This window comes from Hipposideros armiger, unplaced genomic scaffold, assembly GCF_001890085.2.
Source record: "Hipposideros armiger isolate ML-2016 unplaced genomic scaffold, ASM189008v1 scaffold_183, whole genome shotgun sequence".
NCBI classification, from domain to species: domain Eukaryota; kingdom Metazoa; phylum Chordata; class Mammalia; order Chiroptera; family Hipposideridae; genus Hipposideros; species Hipposideros armiger.
Window position 1 is genome coordinate 2,846,267 of NW_017731533.1, and position 22,334 is coordinate 2,868,600.

A 22,334-nucleotide genomic window follows, 5' to 3' on the forward strand; every position below is an offset into this window, starting at 1 on the left:
GATTATGTAAAAGATTTGACCATTATCTTTTTTCAAAATACTTTTTATTTATACCTATATTTTATATGTCATTTAGACATTTTTACAAGAAGGAATGCCTACTTCTGCACGATGTGACGACTTAGAAGCCTTAAAAAAGAAGGGTTGCCATCCAGATGACATAGAAAATCCCAGAGGCTCCAAGGAAATAAAGAAAAATAAGAATGTAACCAACCGTAGCAAAGGAACAGCAGAGAAGCTCCAGCCAGAAGATATCACTCAGATCCAACCACAGCAGTTGGTTTTGCAATTACGATCAGGTACAGAAATCTCAATTCTGTGTTTCTAATATCTAATACCTAAATCGGATACTTTTGTTTGTACTTGAGCTTTTCGACAACTTTATATAAGCCTCTACCAGTTTCTGTTGAGGGACATTTTCATATAGATGGGCACTCAAATGTGTAATATGTTAATATGTAAAATGTGTAATATTTTAAATTTTAGAAATTTGTTTCAGACATAATTTGTAAAACACATATACTCAAAATAATAATAAATGTTGCCTAATGTCCAAAGTAAATTCTGTTAAGGATTCAGAAAGTATTAGATTTAATAGGTTTTAAAAATAAATGTCCATCATCTGGTATAATTACATAATACAAAGACATGTTAACCTATTTTTTTCTTTGTATTTGTTTAGTGTTGTTAAAATAATTAAGGGTTTTGTAAGAGTCTGTGGCAATTTCTCATAAAAAAAAGAAAAGAAAATAGAAGCCCCCTTCCTACTCCTTCCAGCTTCCACCCCTTTCTCTCAAAAGAATGGTGCACATTCCCTGTGTCTGACTTTCCTTCCCATCCACTCGTCAACCTGATGCAGTTAGACTTCTACTCCTGAACCTGTTCTGGGAAAGCTCTACCATTACCTTGAACCACCAAGCCTAGTAGACTCTTGTCAGGGCCTTTTTTCTTTAACTTTTCTGTGCCAAGTGGCTGACACCTTTGAGCTTCTTGAAATGCCCTCCCTCTTGGCTTCTAAGACATCTCTCCTAGTTTTTCTTATCTCTTAACATTGCTTTCTGATCTCCTCTTTGTGTCTTTTCTTTCTTTCTCTTTGCAGTCCACTTGATTGTTGGTTTTCCTCTTGAGGGCTTTAAAACCTTTTGTAGACTGTAACACAGACCTTTCTCTTAAACTTCAAACTAATTTATCCAACTGCCTACTAGAAATCTATATAGAGAAAATCTACAAGTTAAAAATTAATGATTTTTTACCCAAACCTTCTTTCTTCTATATTTCCTAAGTGAATTATACCCAACACCTCTTGTAATCTCTCCTCTTTTCCTTCATTGTTTCTGTTCAGATCTTCATTGTCCTTCTCTTAGATTTTTGTTATAGTTTCTTAACAAATCTCTTTGACTCTATAAGTCATTTTTAAAACTTTTTGCCAGATTCTAAAGTAAAAATCACTTTGTTATTTATTTGCATATAATGGGATCCCTTTAAACAGAACAATCTTGACTTAGAAGTTCAATCTCTTAAAAAGTCAGGTGTACCCTATAATATGCCCTCCCTACTCACCCCGGTCTCATATATGTTGTTCCATCTACTTGTTTTCCTCTATCCTACTTATAAATTGACTATGTGTCTGTCTTGTCTACTGTTGATTGGGGATGTTGTCTTTTTCATCATGCATCCCCCACGGCCTGGCATTTTAAGTATTTGTGAATGAAATTGAATGCACATCCATTGCATTACCTATGGAATTCCCATAGGTTTTTGTAAAAATTGTGGCTATACTACATTTCATTTTATTGTTTTTACCTTTTAAATACAGTTTATTTGGTTTTTGTCATTGCTGGCTAGCTAATGTAATTTTCTAATATCTGTTCAATTAGGGGAGCCACAGACGTTTGCATTAAAATTCAAGAGAGCTGAGGACTATCCCATCGATCTCTACTACTTAATGGACCTTTCTTATTCAATGAAGGATGACTTGGAGAATGTAAAAAGTCTTGGAACAGATTTGATGAATGAAATGAGGAGGATTACTTCAGACTTCCGAATTGGTAGGAATATTGAGAAAATTAATCATTGTCATTTGTATAAAAGTCTTGGCAGTTTTGTTCTTCACCACATACTTGTGAGATAAATAGGCCAGTTTTTAGCCATGTCTTTCTTAGAGGACTGATATTTTGTCACACATTTAATAGTATTTCCACCTCCTGTGCTTCTGTTACATATGCTACCATGTTATTTGACACAGATTATAGTCATCCCTCAGTATCCACGGGGATTGGTTCTAGGACCCCCTGCAGTATCAAAATGCATGGATGCTCAAATCCCTTCTATAAAATGGTGTAGTATTTGCATATAGGCAGCAGCAAGGTGTGCCTACACATTACTTCCTTCTCATGGATTCATCATAGTGCTTAGATGTGAAATCCACAGACATGGAGGGCTGATGACAGTCTACCACAGATAGTGAAATGCATGCATGTTTTTACAGGAATTCATTCATTTGTTGATTTATTTTATAAACATGTTGAGTAGTCAGATTCTATTTCATTATTAATTAATATTACTACATTTGCCAATACAACCTAACTCACTTGAGAACTGGATTTTTCATATTATAATGACCTCCTTTCTAAGCCTTAATACTAAAACCTTATTATTGGGTTGTCAGAAAAGTCATGACATATTTTTTATGTTTTTTGTTGCAAAAGTGTGTCATGACTTTTCTGACAACCCAATATTATGTATTAAATAAAAAGATTGACTTACATGTGGTTACATTCTTGATTTTTTTCTTTTTAATGCAAGTTTATCCATCCACCATCCATCCATCTCTCTTTATACATTTTTCCGGAACAGGGTTTGGCTCATTTGTGGAGAAAACTGTGATGCCTTACATTAGTACAACACCAGCTAAACTCAGGAACCCTTGCACAAGTGAACAGAACTGTACCAGCCCATTTAGCTACAAAAATGTGCTCAGTCTTACTGATAAAGGGGAAGTATTTAATGAACTTGTTGGTAAACAGCGTATATCTGGAAATTTGGATTCTCCAGAAGGTGGCTTTGATGCAATCATGCAAGTTGCAGTTTGTGGGGTAAGTGCATTCATTTTCTACAAAGGGATATTGTATGAATTTTAAGTGATTTTACTATCAGTTAGTAGGAAAACATTACCTTTATTACCATATCATACTTGATTATTCCAAAGAAGTACAGACGTTAATCCCTTAAATTCCTTCCGACTACAAGTGCTTTGTAAAAGGATATGTAATCATTATGTCCCTATTTAATTAAACCAGGTAGCTAGTTCACTTATGCAGGGTTTTAAGAGTCAGAATGCTTGCCATTGTAAACAGTGGGCAATTCAGCTTTATTTTAGCTGGTGTTCTAAGTTTTTAGAAGAGGCCCAGGTATCCTGACTTTCTGGCTTTGTGCCAGATGTTGAATTGAGGTCATCTGAGGTATCACAGGATCATTGAAAGTGCTCAGATGCGGGCGGCCAATTAGCTCAGGTGATTAGAGGGCAGGCTCATAACACCAGGGTTGCCGGTTCGATTCCCACATGGGCCAAAGGAGCTGTGCCCTCCACAACTAGATTGAAGACAACTATTTGACTAGGAGCTGATGGATCCTGGAAAAACACCCTCCACAACTAGATTAAAACAATTACTTTACTTGGAGCTGATGGTCCTGGAAAAACACACTGTTCCATAATAAACAGTATCTCAGATACCATTTTCCTTCGGTCAGTTTTCTTCTGCTCATCAGCTTTGAAATATGCCTTTGTCTGTTTCTTAATAATTCAAAAAGAAAGAACTTTCTAAGTTTAGTTTATAAGCTGAGAACATGTATTTTGGAAAGTCAAATACCGTATTTGCCGGCGTATAAGACGATTTTTTGGGCCTGAAAAATATGCCTCCAAGTGGGGGGTCGTCTTATACGCCAGGTACACTTCAGATAGACAGCCCATAGTGCTTGCCCCGTGCCATAGTGGCCTCCCGATGCCCGCCCACTTCATTCCACATACCGTTCAGGCGTCAGCAGCGCTGCTGGGTGTATGCTCGGCTGTTATGCGATTTTGCTGTTATGCGATTTTACCACACTCGCAAAATCGCACACAGCCGACCATATAACAAACTCTGTATTTTGAGTGGAAATGTTAGGGGGTCGTCTTATATGCCGAGTCGTCTTATATGCCGGCAAATACGGTAATATTTGTAATTTTAATTGTTAAGACTTTCAGTAGTAGCAAGCTCATTTCTGTTGGACTAGTGATTAGAATTTGATGGCCCATTTACCAGCTGAAGATTTCAAGGTGACCTTATAATACAGCTAAAGCTGAAACTAGAACATTGTGATGTAGATAAAGTTTATCTCAAGTACCTGCTACTGTATCATTTTTCCCCTATTTTCTTTATAGTACTTCTATCCCCTAGAAGTCCTTCCTTGATTTTAAATGCTTCTTAATGGTTATTTTTCAACCAATTTTTGCTAAGGTGCTAACTGGTAGCCAAGATAATAACATGGTATAGTGGTTAAAAGAACAGGCTTCAAATGTTCCCATCACCACTGACTTTAGGCAGTTTACTTAGCCATTCAAGAGGGCTGTTTCCTTCTCCTTAAGGGGATAATGCCATGTTTTCCCGAAAATAAGACCTAGCCGGAGAAGAAGCCCTAGCATGATTCCTCTAGGATATGGAGGGCACGCACCCCTCACATGAGGGTTTTATGACCTGTTTCAGGGAGAAGGATGCATTTTCCACAACTCCTTAAAATATTCAGTATGCCAAGGTGCCATATTTTGGCACCTAAAATCATGTGAGGGCTTATTTTCTGGGTAGGTCTTATTTTTGGGGAAACAGTAATAGATATACCTCATAGGTAGGGCTATTATGAGGTTTAAATATAATCATATAAAGTGCCACTAAGCACTCAGCAGATAATAACTACTATATTACCATTACTTTTGACTTCTCACTTGGTAGTTGCAATTTAAGGATCATCTCTGCTTTTAAAGGGGAAGACAGAGTAATATTCCAGGTAGTGCCTAGCCTGACACCTCTTTTCTCTCCAGCAATTCATTTGTGATCCCATCAGCAGCTCACTGTTGAGAGAGCATTTTCTGGGCTGCCTCTAACTATGTGTTCCACCTGTGGCCACTACTCTTCCTGATGGTTATGCTGACTGAGCATAACTGTTCCACCTACTTCTCTAGATGTAAAAGAGACACATTCCACTAATGGCCAGCATTAATAAACTTAACTCTTGCCTTCAAAGAATTTACAGACTCATGAGGATATAAATGAATGTATTGAGTAAAATTAGACAAATGTAATTACAAAATTGCCACAGAGAAAAGAGGATTTTACTGCTACTTTAAATTATTTGTTGGATAAGGTAGAGAATAAAAGAAATGAACAAATAAACAGTACTAATGAATTAAAATAGTGGAGTTAAGCAGGGCAACTCTTTGGAGAAGATAATTTTTTTTTTTTTAATTAAAAAAGGAAGGCCTAACATGGAGGGCTGATAATGGAGGTACATGCTATAGAAGATAGAACAAGGATGGAAGAATGGATGAGAACAAGATAGCAGCATGGGCTAACATAAGGCACGGGCTGAGACATTTTTATTTACTTAGCAAATAAGCATGAAACACCTACTATGTGCCAAGCACTGCTAGCTGCTGTAGATATGATGAGCAAAACTAGATGTGGTCCTTGCCCCACATGGAGTTAGTTTGCCTTCTAGAGGGGAGACAGGCATTGATTTTAAAAGATAGTTTTTAAGAAAGAGCTGAGAGAAATGGGCAACCAGGAAAGATGTAGTTCTGCAGTGGGGTGGAGGAGCTTTAGTCAGTGCTATGTGTTTATCAGCAAGAATATTGGCATTGTGAAAAGAGAAGGTTAAGAGAAGATGCAGAATTGGGTTAAACGTGCAGTGGCAGCCTGTATGAATTACTGTGAATTACTTTGACTAGTATTTTAAAATTACAATTTTTTTTTTAAGTCATTAATTGGCTGGAGGAATGTTACACGGCTGCTGGTGTTTTCCACGGATGCTGGGTTTCACTTTGCTGGAGATGGGAAACTTGGTGGCATTGTTTTACCTAATGATGGACAGTGTCACCTGGAAAACAATGTATACACAATGAGCCATTATTATGTGAGTGCTTAATTCCTTACATTTTGAATGGATTGACGTTGAGTTTTAGCATTTAATACTTAATACTAAGAATGTTGTGGGTGACTGGCTTGTAGATTCTTCAGGGATTGGAGTTTTATTATTTTTGTAAGTATGGGCCCTGACCTAATGTGCTGGAAAGCTAATATTGCTGTTCCTCAAAACGTGGCTTTGTGCTTGCTTCCTTCCCCTTAGACAAGGGCCTCAGTGGGGTGAAAGAAACAGCTCAGGCACTTTTACTCCATGCCTCAACTCATAGCTATGTTTCCTCTAATTTGCATGTATCATTTGGTAGCAAATTTGATAGTATTTCCAAACAATTTGTATAGTCATAACACTCCTTATTTTATTTATATGTGAGTTTTAAAAAGAGGCACCCTGCCTCTACTAAAAATAAAGATTAGCAAATTATTCAGGCTCTAGAAGAAATTCTTTTTCTTAAGTGAAAGACAATACAACCTTTAATTACTGGCAATTCTTTAATTTCATTGTTCTGACACAGATACTTAGATAATCTTGCTTTATAAAACATTTTTATTCTGGAAATTTTTATACACACATAAAGATCTAAGAGGATTAGAAACCCACATGTACACACCACCCACTTCAGCAATTATTTGTGTTATTTCAAGCAGTCTTGTGTAAGTAGTCCAGTTATATATTCAAATCATTATTTTAAAAAAGGATTGAAAAACTGGAATTCTTTGGATGTAATTACATACTAAATTTTATTACTTAATTTCTTAGGATTATCCTTCTATTGCTCACCTTGTCCAGAAACTAAGTGAAAATAACATTCAAACGATTTTTGCAGTTACGGAAGAATTTCAGCCTGTCTACAAGGTAAATACATGGGTGAGACAAAAAGAGGATCAAATTTCTAGACCCTTTTTCTTTAGTCATTAGAGGTAAAATCATGTCTGAATTGAAATGTGGGAGTATGTCACCGGCTAGACACATGAGATTTTACAAAAGCAGTTTATATTCATTTTTAATACATATTATACGGGGTGTGATTAAAAAAAATATGGTGAATGTTTAAATAACAAAACTTATTACAGTAAAAGACACATTGCCATTAACCCCCCTCAAAATATTCCCCCTCACTTTGAACGCACTTATCCTATCGTTCTTGCCACTTTCTGAAGCAGTTTCTGGAAGTCTTCTTTCGTATCTTTAGTTGCACTGTCGTGGCTGCCTCGATGTCCTGAATTGATTCAAACATTTTCCTTTCATGGTCATTTTCACTTTGGGGAAGAGCCAGAAATCGCACGGTGCCAGATCCGGTGAATAAGGTGGATGAGGACACACCGTAATGTTTTTATTTGACAGAAATTGCCATTCCAGAAGTGATGTGTGACACAGAGCATTGTCTTGATGGAGGATGAATAAAGACAGTCAAGAAAGAGGACTTCCAGAATTGCTTCAGGAAATAGCAAGAACGATGGGATAAGTGTGTTTGAACCGAGGGGGAGTATTTTGAGGGGGTTTAATGGCAATGTGTCTTTTACTGTAATAAATTTTTTTATTTAAACATTCACCATATTTTTTTATCACACCTCGTAAAGCTAGTTTTTTTTCAGCTCTGACTCCTTAAGTTATTTAGGAAATTTATAGGGAACTAGTATTTAAAAATAAGTATTAGATACTTAGTAGATGCTTATTGGTTGAATGAATATATTTGTATTTTATATGTTTTATCTTTTAATTGCAGGAACTAAAAAATTTGATCCCTAAGTCAGCAGTAGGAACATTATCTGGAAATTCCAGCAATGTAATTCAGTTGATCATTGATGCATACAATGTGAGTACATTTTACGTAGGCTCTGTTTTAGACAATACCCTGTTGAGAATGCTTTACTCAAAGAAAGTAAAATTCCTTCATACACAATTCAGCAAAACCCAGAGGACAACACAAAATTTAAATTCTGTATATCTGGAGGAATAACTCATATATTCTCTTACAAAAGCATAATTATTTATATAATCTAAACAAAGCAAAAATATGATAAAGTCATGTGGCGAACATTTCTAAATATCTGTTTGAATGTCATTAAACAATAAGTCTCCTTGTTGGAAAGCAAATAAGAAACGTAACTCACATTTAGATTTATAGGATTGCCTCAATCTTCCTTTTCCTCCCCAAAGTATCTTTTATAGATTCATCTGTTTTGATGAATTGTGCCTGGGAAAGCTTTTTTGCCAATTCTTCTCTTACTGTACATTCAGAAATATAATTTTCTATTCTCAAGAGGTACACACACACTTATTATACATGTACCATAAAAATATATACAAATATAAATATATATGACTTATTTTAAAAAGGTTTGTAAAATTTTCCCCCCCACACATGGAAGGAAGTTGAAATTAAAGAGGAATTGTTTCTTCCATCTAGAGCTTAATTCAGAGTACCTTTAGTAATAGTACTCATTAAGCATTGGTTAATAATCATTTTAAGTAACCTGAAGACATTTGTAACTTTATGGTAAACACTGTGTGCTGCATATACCACCTACACTCCTGAACCCTTTGACAGGTTGAATTTTAGATGCTTTTTATTTCATTCCAGGGGTTCCCAAAATGTTTAAGGAAGACCCTATTCAAAAAGAGAGAGGTTTTCACAAAGATTTTTAAGATTCTAGTTGTCCCATATCTTCCCCATGTTGTTCTCCATTTTAACGGCATAAATTCCCATTTATGTAGGGATGTGAATGAACATGCGATAGCTTGCCGCTGCAGCCTTTACATTTGTACTACAAGGTCTCATATTCTGAAAAAGCACTGGCTTGAATCCTTTTTTACTCAGGGCTTTGGTTTGTTTTTTATTCTATGTTTTTGTTTTTGGCCAGGGCTATAATGGCTTCTAAGCAAATTTTTTTCTGGATTGTATAGTAGATTGTTTACTGTAAAGCTGAAGTGATAGGGCCAGGGTAGAGCCATATTGCCAGTGGGGAAAGAAAATGTTGGTTCTGAGTTCTTGGGACTCCTCATTGTTAATATCAGGCCTCTGGGCTGTATGATCATTACTATTTTAACTCAGTAAATACTCTTCAGTCATGTACATTTTGAAGATTTGATCCTTATTAAAACCTCTTTCTCTCGGTTCTGTTTTCTAGTCACTCAGGATTTGGCTTCAAATATTTTGTTTAAATGCTATTGTTTTCTTAATAGTTAATTTTATCCATTGGTTTTATGCATTCAACTTATTTTATAGTAGCATTTTGTTTGCCTTTCCTATGTATAATTAGTCTTTCTTTTAGTCCCTTTCCTCAGAAGTAATTTTGGAAAATGGCAAATTGCCAGAAGGAGTAACAATAAATTACAAATCTTACTGCAAGAATGGGGTTAATGGTACAGGGGAAAATGGAAGAAAATGCTCCAATATTTCCATTGGAGATGAGGTAGGTTGTATAAACATTTTCTGAAGAAAAAATTGCTTGTTTATAAGCAATCTAGTTCATAATTTGAGAATAAAAGAAAGGAATAGCTTTGATATATTTTTTAGTAGATTTAAATAGCTTAGTTGTTAACTTGTTTTTTCCTTTAAGGTTCAATTTGAAATTAGCATAACTTCAAATAAATGTCCAAATAAGAAATCTGAAATCTTTAAAATTAAGCCTCTGGGCTTCACTGAAGAAGTAGAGGTTATTCTTCAGTTCATCTGTGAATGTGAATGTCAGAGTGAAGGCATCCCTAGCAGTCCAAAGTGTCACGAAGGAAATGGAACATTTGAGTGTGGAGCTTGCAGGTAAGCTGAAGGTGGTTGGAGAAGGACAGAGAGAGGTATATTGGTTTAGAAAGTTATAGGCAGGCGATGTTTTGGGACATCGAGAGAAAATCTGTATTTGGAGCGAATAAATTATTTATTCCAATAACTGTTGCTCAGTACAAGATCAATTTGATGATCTTATGTGTGATACTTATAGAAGGTGCTTCTTTGCCTTTTTTTCGTTAAGAAGACAGCTCTTTAAAAGTTTTTGTAGCCATCCAAGACATATATTTAACAAACTGTTAAGATGGCGTTTTTGTTTTTTGCTCATATAATAACAATCTGAATTTTCTAGAGCTAAACAAACACATAAAATATGTTTATAGAGAAATGTTTTGGAAAGCTATCTCAAACTTACACTGGTGATTTTTATCTGGAAAATGGAATTAGGAAGCAATAAAGGATGTTCACTTTGTACTACATGTACTTCTGCATTCAATTTTATTTTCACACCATGGTTACTTTAATTAAAAATAAAAATTGAATATACTCTGAACATAGCTTTCTCCTTAAAAGAATAGGGGGAGGGGAGAGTATTTTGATTAAATGTCAGCCCCAAATGACTAGACTTTTTAAGGGTTTTAAACATGAGAAAAATGAATGCCTATATTTTGCCATCAGTTATTAGCTATCCTAAATATCAGTTAAAATATTACATCTTTATTTTTCATGCTTATATATCCTGATTCACATAGATTTTTAGTAAAATATCATGTAACTGAAAAGATTATCTTAAAAATGTTTGCCTTCTTCCCTTTATATATTAACCAGATGCATAATTAGTGTATTCAGTGTCTATAAGCATTAAGTGTTCTAAAAATATACAGTGTATCTGAAAAGTCTGGACCCTCAGGATAAATTTATTTTTAAACAATGTTACTTATATTTTCAAATGATATGCTCTATGTTTGTCTTTAATGTCCATGTACTTTTGGGGTGTGTTTGTTGTACTTTTTTAGATTAACAATTGGACTGTTGCTTTAAATTTAGAGATACTTCACCCAGTAATAGCAAATGTTATGCTATTGCATATCATTTGAAAACATAACTAACATACTGTGTAAAAGTTTATCCTGTTTCCAGATGTTTTGTTCACCTGTTCATTGCTAGATTATGTTTTCATCTTGATCAAAATGGTTATTCTCCTGAAGAAAGATTTTTTTCCTCTAGGCCTTGCATGTATTCCATATAAACTTGAATGGCTGGTGTGTGTGTGCGCACACGCTCGTGCACTTTTGTGTACATTAGCACTCCCATGTAATATAACTGTAGTTGAAAGATAGTCTTCAACTATCTTAGTTTTATTTTTTCTGCCATTCTTTCTCACAGTGTAACTTGAAATTTTGTACTCTTTCTTTAGGTGCAATGAGGGACGTGTTGGCAGACATTGTGAATGTAGCACAGATGAAGTTAACAGTGAAGATATGGATGCTTACTGCAGGAAAGAGAACAGTTCAGAAATCTGTAGTAATAATGGAGAGTGTGTCTGTGGACAATGTGTTTGTAGGAAGAGGGATAATACAGATGAAATTTATTCGGGCAAATTCTGCGAGTGTGATAATTTCAACTGTGATAGATCCAATGGCGTAATTTGTGGAGGTGAGAAAAGGGTCAGAAAATGGTTATAATATGTGATCCCATCTAATACAATAAAAATGTTCAGTTTGCTTGGTAAATAAGTAGAAATAATACAATAAAAATGTTCAGTTTGCTTGGTAAATAAATAGAAAAAGGACAGCATTGAGGGTCAGTCCCATCCCTTAGATACACTTTGTTCCACATTATTGCTTATTTTTACTTTTTAATCAATGCTGTGATTTTTATGTTTTACCATTGTTATGAGAAATGATATTTCCAATTGCAGGAAATGGTGTTTGCAAGTGTCGCGTGTGTGAATGCAACCCCAACTACACGGGCAGTGCATGTGACTGTCCCCTAGACACGACTGCGTGCATGGCCTCAAACGGACAGATCTGCAATGGCCGGGGCATCTGTGAGTGCGGTATCTGTAAGTGCACGGATCCCAAGTTTCAGGGGCCAACTTGTGAGATGTGTCAGACCTGCCTTGGCGTCTGTGCTGAGCATAAGTAAGTATTTTCTAATTGCTTCAAGTGGTTGATGTTTACCGTCTGTTGCCCTAACTGTGTTATCACTGGATCCAGATCAGTGCCTATAAGGAGCTTACACTATAAATAAAATATCTGCCACACTAAAACCCACTCTTCAAATCTTAAAAATTCTTTCTCAGTCATTAGTGTTTGTCAAATATTGAAGCATGTCATATGAAAATAGTACCATTATTTGGATCTGAGTTTGCTATATAATTGAATCTATGTGACCTTTGTTTAATTAGCATTACCAGTTGCTTAAGTTCTACCTTTTGACTACACTAAGCAAACTTGAAGTTTTTGCCCCTTGAAGAACTATTGTTGTACCAACAATACGTTGTTTAAATTATTTTGGTTTTATGTTATATATTTAATATCTGATAGGGCTGGTTTTATTTTACTGTTTTATTTGGGGGGGCATTTTAGTTTGAACTGTAATTAATTATAATTTCACTTGGGAAACTAGCATTTTTATATTGTTTCTCACCGAGAAATGTCATGCTTCTCCATTTAGTCAAATCTTCTTTCATAGCTCTTGGTTTAATTTGTCATATTGTGAATCTAGCGCATGAAATCATCTTTAAGCAAATATTGACTTTAAATGTTATAATTTGTGTTTTAACAGAGAATGCGTTCAGTGTAGAGCCTTCAATAAAGGAGAAAAGAAAGACACATGCGCACAGGAATGTTCCCGTTTCAACATTACCAAGGTTGAAAATCGGGACAAATTGCCCCAGCCGGGCCAGGTTAACCCCCTGTCCCACTGTAAGGAGAAGGATGTTGACGATTGCTGGTTCTATTTCACATACTCAGTGAATGAGAAGGGTGATGCCATTGTTCACGTTGTAGAGACTCCAGGTAGAAATCTGATCATTCCAAAATGCTTTTTATTGTCTTCAATGTCTTGTTTCTGCTACGTAGGCCTGTTGGCAGTTTCCCTAATATTCAGGAATGGCCTCCAGCTGGATTATTTTAGGTTGAAATTGGGACATTTTAATATCAAAAGTCTAAAATAGTATTTATATAAGAAATGAGGAAAAAAGAAAACAAGTTTTATGAGTGGATAGTTTGATAATAATTAAATGCAATAATCCACACACGGCACTTAGCACAATGCCTGACGCTTAGCAGGTACTTGGTAAGAGTTATATATTATTGGTGATATCTAAATTTGAGCTTGATTTAGGCTTGAACACTGGAAAAGATAACTTGTTAAGGGATATTATAAAGTGTGAATTTGTTCAGCTTCTTAGAAGATAAAAATTTTTATCTTTTTCTATGTACTTTTTGTATATTCTTTGGAATTTTATACATTGGGGTACCAGTTTTTCGTATTCATTTCTCCTGTATAAATACTGGAAATGGATTTGTGGGCATATGGTATGCCTATGTTTATAAGGAACAGCCAAACTGGTTTTTAAAATCTCTGTACTGTTTTGCCTTTTCAGATACATGTTTTGCAATAGTGTCTCCCAACCTATGCCTCCTTGTCTTTTCATTTTCTTAACAGTTTTTTTGAGGAACAGAAGCTTTTATTTTTTAATTTTCTAGCTGAGCCATGGCAGTTCAGTGGCAGCTCAGCTGGGGCCGCAAATAGAACCGGCAACTCTGTTGCTCAGAGCTTGCACTCTTGAGCGAGCTCTTAACCACCTGAGCCACTCGGCCAGCCCCTAGAAGCTTTTATTTTGATGATCTAGTTTACCAAATTTTTCTTTTATGTATCTTGCTTTCACCATTTTATCTGAGATTCTGCCTAACTAAAGTTCATAAGGATTTTTCTCCTTTGTTTTCTTCTAGAACTTTTATAGTTTTCGGCTTTCCGTTTTGCTTTATAACCCATTCTGAGTTAATCTTAGTATATGGAGTGAGATTTAGTTTTTTGCATATGGATGTCCAGTAGTTATAGCACCATTTGTTGAAAAGACTGACTTTTCCCCACCTTTGTTGAAAATGAGATGACCTTATATGTGTGGGCTTGTTTCTGACTCTATATTCTGTTTCATTGATGTATGCAGCTGTCTTTTAGCCATTAAACACCACACTGTCCCAATTATTGTCACTTTATAGCTAGTCTTGAAGTCTGGTAATATCAGTTGTTCAGCTTTGTTCTTTTTCAAAAGTATTTTTGAAACACTTTCCTAGTTCTCTGCCTTACTTGTAAATTTTAAAGTTAACTTGCTGATATCTATAAAAGTCCTGCCAGGATTTTGATTGGGATTGCATTGATCAAATTGGAGGAGAACTGATATTTTAACAATATTGACTATTACAGTCTATGAACATGGAATAGCTCTCCATTTATTCAGGTATTTTATTCCTTTCATAAATATTTAGTCATTTTTAGGATGCAAATCTTAGCACATCTTTTGTTTGGATTTATACATAAGTATCTCATGACTTTTGATGCTATCGTGGAGGATACTATTCTAAAATTAAATTTCCAATATGTAGAAATAAATTTCTATGTGATAGACATACATGTGATTTTTGTTTATTGATCATGTATCCTGTGGCCTTGTAAACTGATTTGTTAGTTCTAGTGTCTTTTTATAGATTCTTTGGGATAGTGTACGTTTAATTTCCTTGGGTTTTTATTCTTTAAGTGTTTTTATAGGAGACTGCCCAGCTCTTTGTGGTTGGCTGTACTCTGCACACATTAATCCCTTGTGTGCTCGTCTTTCCTTCATACTTTACAGAGTGCCCCACTGGTCCAGACATCATTCCAATTGTAGCTGGTGTGGTTGCTGGAATTGTTCTGATTGGACTTGCATTGCTGCTGATTTGGAAGCTTCTAATGATAATTCATGACAGAAGGGAATTTGCCAAATTTGAAAAGGAAAAAATGAATGCCAAATGGGACACGGTAAGTTGCAAAACATCTAAAAAGTAAGGTGGATGTCACAAAGAAATATAACACTTCTAAGACTTATTAACTCTAAAACTGATTATTAGTCCTCATTAAGTGCTCTATTCCTCCATAAATTCATTATTCAGAAAACTTGAATTTAGTGAAAAACAGAATGCATCTTAAATACATCCCATTAAAACAAAATACTGTGAGAATGTATCTTCTGGTTACTGTGGTCAGTACTGTATTTTTATTTCCTTAATTTGATCTTAAATCTACTCTTCTGCCTTTTTGTCATGTAAAGTAGAATCCTAAATCATGTTATCTGTGTAGCAAACTATTCAATGGAAAGCTCCCTTCCTCCCCTCTTCAACAAAGAACCTTAGGTGGAAAGCAGCCAGACCCAAAATGCTGTATGGGTCCATTTATATAACATTCTGGAAAAGGCAAAACTATAGGGACAGAAATCAAATCCGTGGTGTCCAGGGGCTGGCTGGAGTGTGAGGGTAAGAGGCACAAGGATCTTCTTGGATGACCTTGACTGTGTGTGTGTTTATACATTTGAAGATTCATGAAACTCTGTACTTAAAAAGGATATATTTTACTCTCTGGAAATTATAACTTAATAAACCTTGCTTTATAAAAAAAAATTTTTAAAGCTATTAGTGGCTGAAAGTTTGTGCTAGCATTTAGTACTTTGGAATATGGAGTCAAGTGGGGATGCCGAATGATGGCCCTTGTGTAGTCATCTTTTGATACAAGAAGGCTGTAATAATCTTCAGTATTTTTAAATTGTAAATGAATTTTAGTCATTTGCATTTTACTATTATTTGCTTGGATTTTTAAAAAATAATTTCAGAACTGTAAAAATAGTACAAATTAGTAAAATAGTAAAAATTTTCTATAGTATTTAAACACTATACATGTCAATTTTTTTATGATGAAATCATTAGAAACTATTTCTTTTACTTTAGCAAGAAAATCCGATTTACAAGAGTCCTATTAATAATTTCAAGAATCCAAACTATGGACGTAAAGCTGGTCTCTAAGTTGCCGTTCGTATTTTCTTTCATTTTCTGTCTTTGCATGTGAACTTTTATTCTTTTTTACTGCACTGTGTGTCCTTTATCACTACTGCTATTTTTTAAAAGTCTGGCTATATTATAGCTTTCCTTTTTGTGTGTTAATTTAGAGTTTGTGTTTAGAAAGGCTTTAAAATAATGGTGTAGAAGCAGCAGCTGTGTTGTAGTGGAAAGAGAATGTGCTTTGTGGTCAGACAGACCGAGGGTGAAATCCCAGCTCTGCCACTTAGTGAGTAGAATAGCATTGAATCACTCATGTCCCAGTGCTTTCGTTTTTCATATTTTTAACAGGGAGTCAGTAATAATATCTGTTGTGTGGTGTGGTTGTTTTGGCTAATGAACTACAGTGTATGATACCAGCCTGTCGGTTGTAATCCTCCAATGCTCTAGATGGTATTATCCTTATAGGAAAAATTATCTATGTAAATTTTAGGGTGAAATAGTGAAAAGTGAAGGTAAAATCTAAATTGCAAAATAGAAAAATAAATGTAATTTGATATATATAACATTTGTATAATATACAACTACAATATCATTGTTACTGTTTCTAGAAATTTTGAAATTCTTTGTTCTTGATTATAACTTGAAATTCCATTAAAAATGGGGGGGATAAATAAATATATATTATATAAATATATATATATTTCTTCATTATTAAATGAGTCTTATGTTCAAATCTAACATTGAACTTTTTAAAACTAACAAAGACTTTTAAAAATCCTATTACAGTTTTAAATAAAAACAGTTGAAAATTTCATAGTTGTCCTAAGGCTTATCATCTTCTCTAAGCTAGGATAAGTTATCTTGGTGAGTGTATGCTTTACCAGGATGACAAATTTATCAGTTTCTATTATCAGTAGTGGACAGGATTCTTCCTTATATCTAAATTTTCATGAAGTGATTCTAGCATACTTTGGCATAAGCCCCTAAAACTTTCTGATAAAAAGGTTGTGAATAGAACAGATTCTCCTGATCGGTGATCCAGAATTCTTCTTTCCTTTTCTCAACTATTGGTTTGTCGGAAAAGTCATGACGTATTTTTTCTATGTTTTTCGTTGCAAAAATGCGTCATGACTTTTCTAACAACCCGATATTTTGTTTTTATTTCACACGTAGAACTGAGGCACAGAAGGATTAGGTAACTTGACCCAAGTTCACATGTCTGGTTAGTGGAAGAGCTGAGATTCAAACCCAGGCATTTGGACTCCAGGGTCCATGTTCTTATCCACTGCATTATAATAATAGCAATCACATATCTTCAGGAAACTCTGTTACCTGGTTAGGAAGAGGTAGATCACTCTTTATAGAGAATTATAGGGTTTGACATTTGTTGTAACTTAGAGTAACGCTACTGTGTTGAGCAAACATTGTAACAGGAAATTATTAGATAGAAACCAACACTGTAGTTTTGCTTATTTACTAGAAGTGTACTTATCAAATAATAACAAATAAGATCTTAATACAGGAATGTTTAATATTTTTAGCGATATAGGAAGTACCAATAATATTAGAAGCCTTTAATGGTCAGATTTTTCTTTTATTTCTAAGCAGATTTTAAGATTTTTACAAGGGCAAAGTTAAATCTAATGACATAAAATTATAGTCAGATTCATATATGGGCAGGCTGGTACATTTTCTTATTAGTCTGAGACGTGCCACGTTCTTTTTGTTACCTAATACTTTCCTGAAATTCATTTTTAGAAGGAAGCTTTTTCTTTCTTTCTTTTTTTTGGTAGGTAAAAACAGTCAAATATTGACAATTTCATATGGTTACTTCTCATATCAGAAAAAATTCTTTCTGTCCTACTAAAAGGCGAAATTTTCATCTTTACATTAAATTGTATTTTGAAAGAAATTATCAATAATAGTGAAACTTAATGTTTGTATTGTCAAATTAATTTTTGGCTAAAATGTTACTTTTTCAGCCAAAATAAGCATTTGGGATAATTCAAGAAATAAAAGCATAAAACTGTCTTTATTAGTGAAATCTCGGCAGATTAACAACTATAGGTTATTCTGAGATGTTTTCTCAAAAATTAAAGTGGAAATAAAAAATAGAAATTCATGAATGAACATCAAGAAATTACAAAAAATCCTGGCTTGTAAAATTTTTGATATGGGAACAAAGTTTGTCAATCAATTATATTATTAACATATTCCAGATAATGGGCAGGCACTGTAATTATTTCAGCATGTAAGACTCATGTAGATACATTATAAAAAAATTAGCAACTTTATAATTGTTAAAGTGGATTGAAAAAATTGTCTAATCTATCCTCCCCTGCTTTTATGTAAAAAATAAATGGATTCCTAATCTTCAACAGTGCTGCATTGTATGTCTAATATATTTTATAGAGCTGATTGTGTAGCCACCACTGTCAACCATTCCAGATAAACACAAGGAAGACATTTTACTGAGTACAGAGGATTTCATTTCTGAATGTAACCCTGTTCTCTTGATTTAAATAGACTTTGCATTTTTTGGTGGGATTGCACTCTGAACAATGAAAACTAATCTGAATTATTTTAGTTTACCTTCATTTAAAATGATGCCTAATGCATATAGTTTAATTTTACCTCTAACCTTGCATGTTGAATTTTTGTTTGGATGGACTTTGAAATAATAAATATAAATGTTTATGTATATGAAAAGGCAAACTTCTCTCTAGAGGTAAGTTCTGCCATATAAATTGTACTTTGGACTCATCAAGAACATGTTTTTTCGCCTTTTGTTTTTCTGTTTTGTTTTATACCTCACAATTCTTAAGTATTAAACATTAGATTTATCTAATGCATTATTTTAAAGAAACTTAAATGGTAATTTCTTTTCCCAGCATATTTGAAAGAATGGGCAGTACTAGCCTCAGATAGGAAGATGGAAGTAACAAGTGTAACTTATTTGTACTATATAACTTGTTAGAATGTAGTCGCTAGGATCCAGTTTCCTATCTCCATTATGAAATGTCTGCTATAATGTGTGTATGGTAATGTATTAGCTCTAATTAAGATTAGAGCTCAAAATTTGCTATCCTATATGATTTTTATAATCCAGATTATATAATATTTGTCTCTGAGGGATCCTGAGTTCCTCCATGTTTCTAAAAAAATGACCAGTCAAGTTTTTTTTTTTTTTTTTATGCAATGGAGGTGCCACGGGTATGGGACTAAAGCATATCTTCATGTTTTAACACTTTGTAAGCAGGCATTTTTCTCTATACCTGAGTTAACTTGTCTCCCGCACTTTGGTATAAAAAGCGCTATGACGAGTTTACTGGTTTCCTGCAAACAATGTGTTAATTGGTATGCAGACTAACTGCTGAGCTGAAATCACAGTGGTTTATTTGGTGTCTCTCAGGACCAGCCCTTATATGCTATACTCTCCCTCAATGATTTCTTACTTGCAGGATAAAATGCAATCTTTGTAGCATGGCCTACAGGACCTTTCTGATTTGGCTCTGTCTTTCTTATCTCTTCTCCCTTCCCCACACCTCAGAACACACACATGCACCCTTCAAAACTTCTGAACTGTAGAGATTTTTATTGAATGTGCTGTTCTTTTCCCCACAACTTGACTTTGTGTATAAACTTTGATTTTGCATATGTTTCTATTTACCTTTCAATATTTTATTTGTAGTCAAGTTCACTATGACAGTATCTCTAATCTTCTCAAAGTCAATCCCTTTTTTTCATATACTATTCCTTTATTATGTACATAATTCTATTTTGTATTATATCAAAATGACTTATTTTCATGTTTATCATCCGCTAAACTATCCTCCTTAGAGGACAGAAATTGTGACAATAAAAGCCAGATTCAAATCTAATCTGCAGTGAAGTGTAAATAAAGTTTAAAAGCAAAAGTTACTATTTAGATAGTTTCTGTAAGTGTTTTTTAAATTACTGCAGATGATTCCATAGGGAGATATAAAACTAAACAGCATTTCAAAATCTTAATTTTTATCTAAAAACTTAATGTTTTAAGTTGTTATTTAATATTTATTTGATTTGATTTGTACTCACTGTAATTTCCAATGATCAAGGATTATTTGGCTGTATTTCTCACATGGCTTTCAAGCCCACTTTCAGTTTATAAGAACAGGAAAAAAAAGAATGCTATAGTAAGTATTTAAGTGTACCAATTAGCATAAGAATTTTTAAGAAAATGGTAGGGTGGAATTGTATGTTATTTTCCTGCTTAACAGCACTGTCAATATATTTTGGATTTTGAAAGATCTCTTGTGTTTATGGCTTGGAGTCATTTACTGGACTCTATTTCAGTACTATATTAAAATATACTATTGTAATAATAAAACATTTCACCAATACAATACTGACAAATAACAATTGCATGAAGAATGGTAATTATATTTGTTAACATAATCAGTAACTTTTGTACAATAGCCTCAGGAGGACCCTTCCCTCATGGAGGTGAAAGCCAAGGATTCCCATTAGTTACGAAGCACCTTCTGTATACAATAAAGGGTAACAAATCAGGCAGTTGATGGCAAAAGAGTTCATTCTTGCTTAAGACAGGTATTCAAAACTAGTTAAAGGAGAAAAATCATAACAGACCGTCTCTGCTATGGAGGACATTCTTGAATCAGCCTTTCAATGGACAAAGGACTCAAGAATGAAATAATGCAAGATTACAGGGGCAGCTTTAGACCTGTAGAGCAAAGCTTTCATTTTTCATATTTGTGTAAACTTTTATTAATACCTTTTTAAACAAGCGTGGTATCTGGACAGATAAAATGGAAACAACTTCTGAAAGTGACTGTAGCTTTCAATATTGTTTCATAAAATAATATTACCTGAGTTTAGTAGAGTAACTGATCATTTTCTCACTTTTTTTTTTAGGGTGAAAATCCTATTTATAAGAGTGCCGTGACAACTGTTGTCAATCCGAAGTACGAGGGAAAATGAGCACTACCTGTGCAAATTTCACAACACTGAACGCAAAGTAGTGATTTTCATAGTCACTGAGTAAGGTAGCTTTAGGGCAATATATCACCATGAGTTTTACTCATGTGCAGGTTTTGAAAATGTACAATATGTATAATTTAAAAATTTTTTTATTTTGAAAATAATGTTATAATCAATGCCAGGGACTGACAAAAGACTTGAGACAGGATGGTTATCCTTGTCAGCTAAGGTCACATTGTGCCTTTTTGACCTTTTCCTCCTGGACTATTGAAATCAAGCTCTTATTGGATTAAGTGGTATTTCTAGAGTAATTGAAAGGGCAGTAGTTAAAGTAATGAGTATGATGAGAGTTTCTATTAATCAAGTATTACAACTGATTTTTAGCTTTACAGATATGTCAGTTTTCAGTTATAAAAAAATCCAAAGTAAATGTCTTACTTGCTAGTTTACAATTGTTTTAAATTTATTTTTTTGCTATTTGTGTATTAAACGTGACTGATGACATATCTGAAAGATGAGTATGTTGGGAGTTACTTGTGTAAAATAGTTTTGATATGTAAGGCCATGGGAAAAAGTCAAGTTAGGAAGGAAAAAAACAGCTTTAAAATCTGTGTGCCATTTTAAGAGTTACTTAGTCTTGGTAACTTTTATGCCTTCTCTTTATAAATTCAAGCCTTGGATAAAAGTGTTGAGAAATTGTATGCAAAAAAGCCCTTACTTTAGCATTATTTACATAAAAGCCTTAATTTACATGATATTTGCTGAATTGGGGACCTTGGGGTGAATTTATTTTATTCATTTTATTTTGTTTAAAGCCTGGTGCTTTTTATCACCACTTCTAATCATTTAATGTACGTATTTGCAACTTTAGGGTAAGACTTTTTTTTTATCAGTATCTTTGATGTTTTAGCTGTAAATTTGCCTTTTTAATGAACATTTGAAGTTGTACTGTGGCTTATGCAACAGCTATCACATGTCTTTCAGTTAGTGCTGTAACAGACCACTGTATATTTAGTTCTCACTGTTTGAGTTGCCCATTTTGTTTCATACTAGTCACATTCTTGTTTTAAGTGCCTTTTAATTTTAACAGTTCACTTTTTACAATGTCATTTACTGAAGTTATTTATTAAATAAAATGCCTAAAATACTTAAACTGGATGTTTTCACTCTATATTGATATATTTGTCAGTTTGTTTGCATGGAATGTTTAAAGCTTAAAGAGGTTAAAACTATTTCTGTTTGATGGGTATTTCACTTAAGAAGGTAAAACATATTTTTTATTTTAAAAAAGACAAGAAAAGACGTGCCAGGGACATAAGGAAAAAGTGGTATGGTAAAACAGCTTCAGACAAACTTTGAGGTCTCTAAATAATAGTAGATAAATCTTAATTTCCTTTCCCCTTACCCCACCTACACTA

General features: G+C 34.0%; 1 protein-coding gene across 2 annotated transcripts in view; it reads left to right on the forward strand.

The window, feature by feature from the left end:
- The window catches only part of ITGB1 (integrin subunit beta 1), a 53,634-nt gene extending 31,560 nt beyond the window's left edge, over positions 1–22,074 (forward strand). The window contains exons 4-17 of one of the 2 annotated variants that reach the window (XM_019652651.1): positions 77–299; positions 1,878–2,048; positions 2,857–3,095; positions 6,010–6,165; positions 6,931–7,026; positions 7,898–7,987; positions 9,447–9,587; positions 9,735–9,934; positions 11,316–11,554; positions 11,820–12,042; positions 12,689–12,921; positions 14,760–14,926; positions 15,886–15,966; positions 20,851–22,074. In XM_019652651.1, the coding sequence (XP_019508196.1) occupies positions 77–299; positions 1,878–2,048; positions 2,857–3,095; positions 6,010–6,165; positions 6,931–7,026; positions 7,898–7,987; positions 9,447–9,587; positions 9,735–9,934; positions 11,316–11,554; positions 11,820–12,042; positions 12,689–12,921; positions 14,760–14,926; positions 15,886–15,960 (2,253 nt within the window). In that variant the 3' untranslated portion in view covers positions 15,961–15,966; positions 20,851–22,074. The remainder of the gene's footprint in view (positions 1–76; positions 300–1,877; positions 2,049–2,856; positions 3,096–6,009; positions 6,166–6,930; positions 7,027–7,897; positions 7,988–9,446; positions 9,588–9,734; positions 9,935–11,315; positions 11,555–11,819; positions 12,043–12,688; positions 12,922–14,759; positions 14,927–15,885; positions 15,967–20,850) is intronic. The other variant, XM_019652650.1, reaches the window with a different exon arrangement.
- Positions 22,075–22,334: the final 260 nt, after the last annotated feature.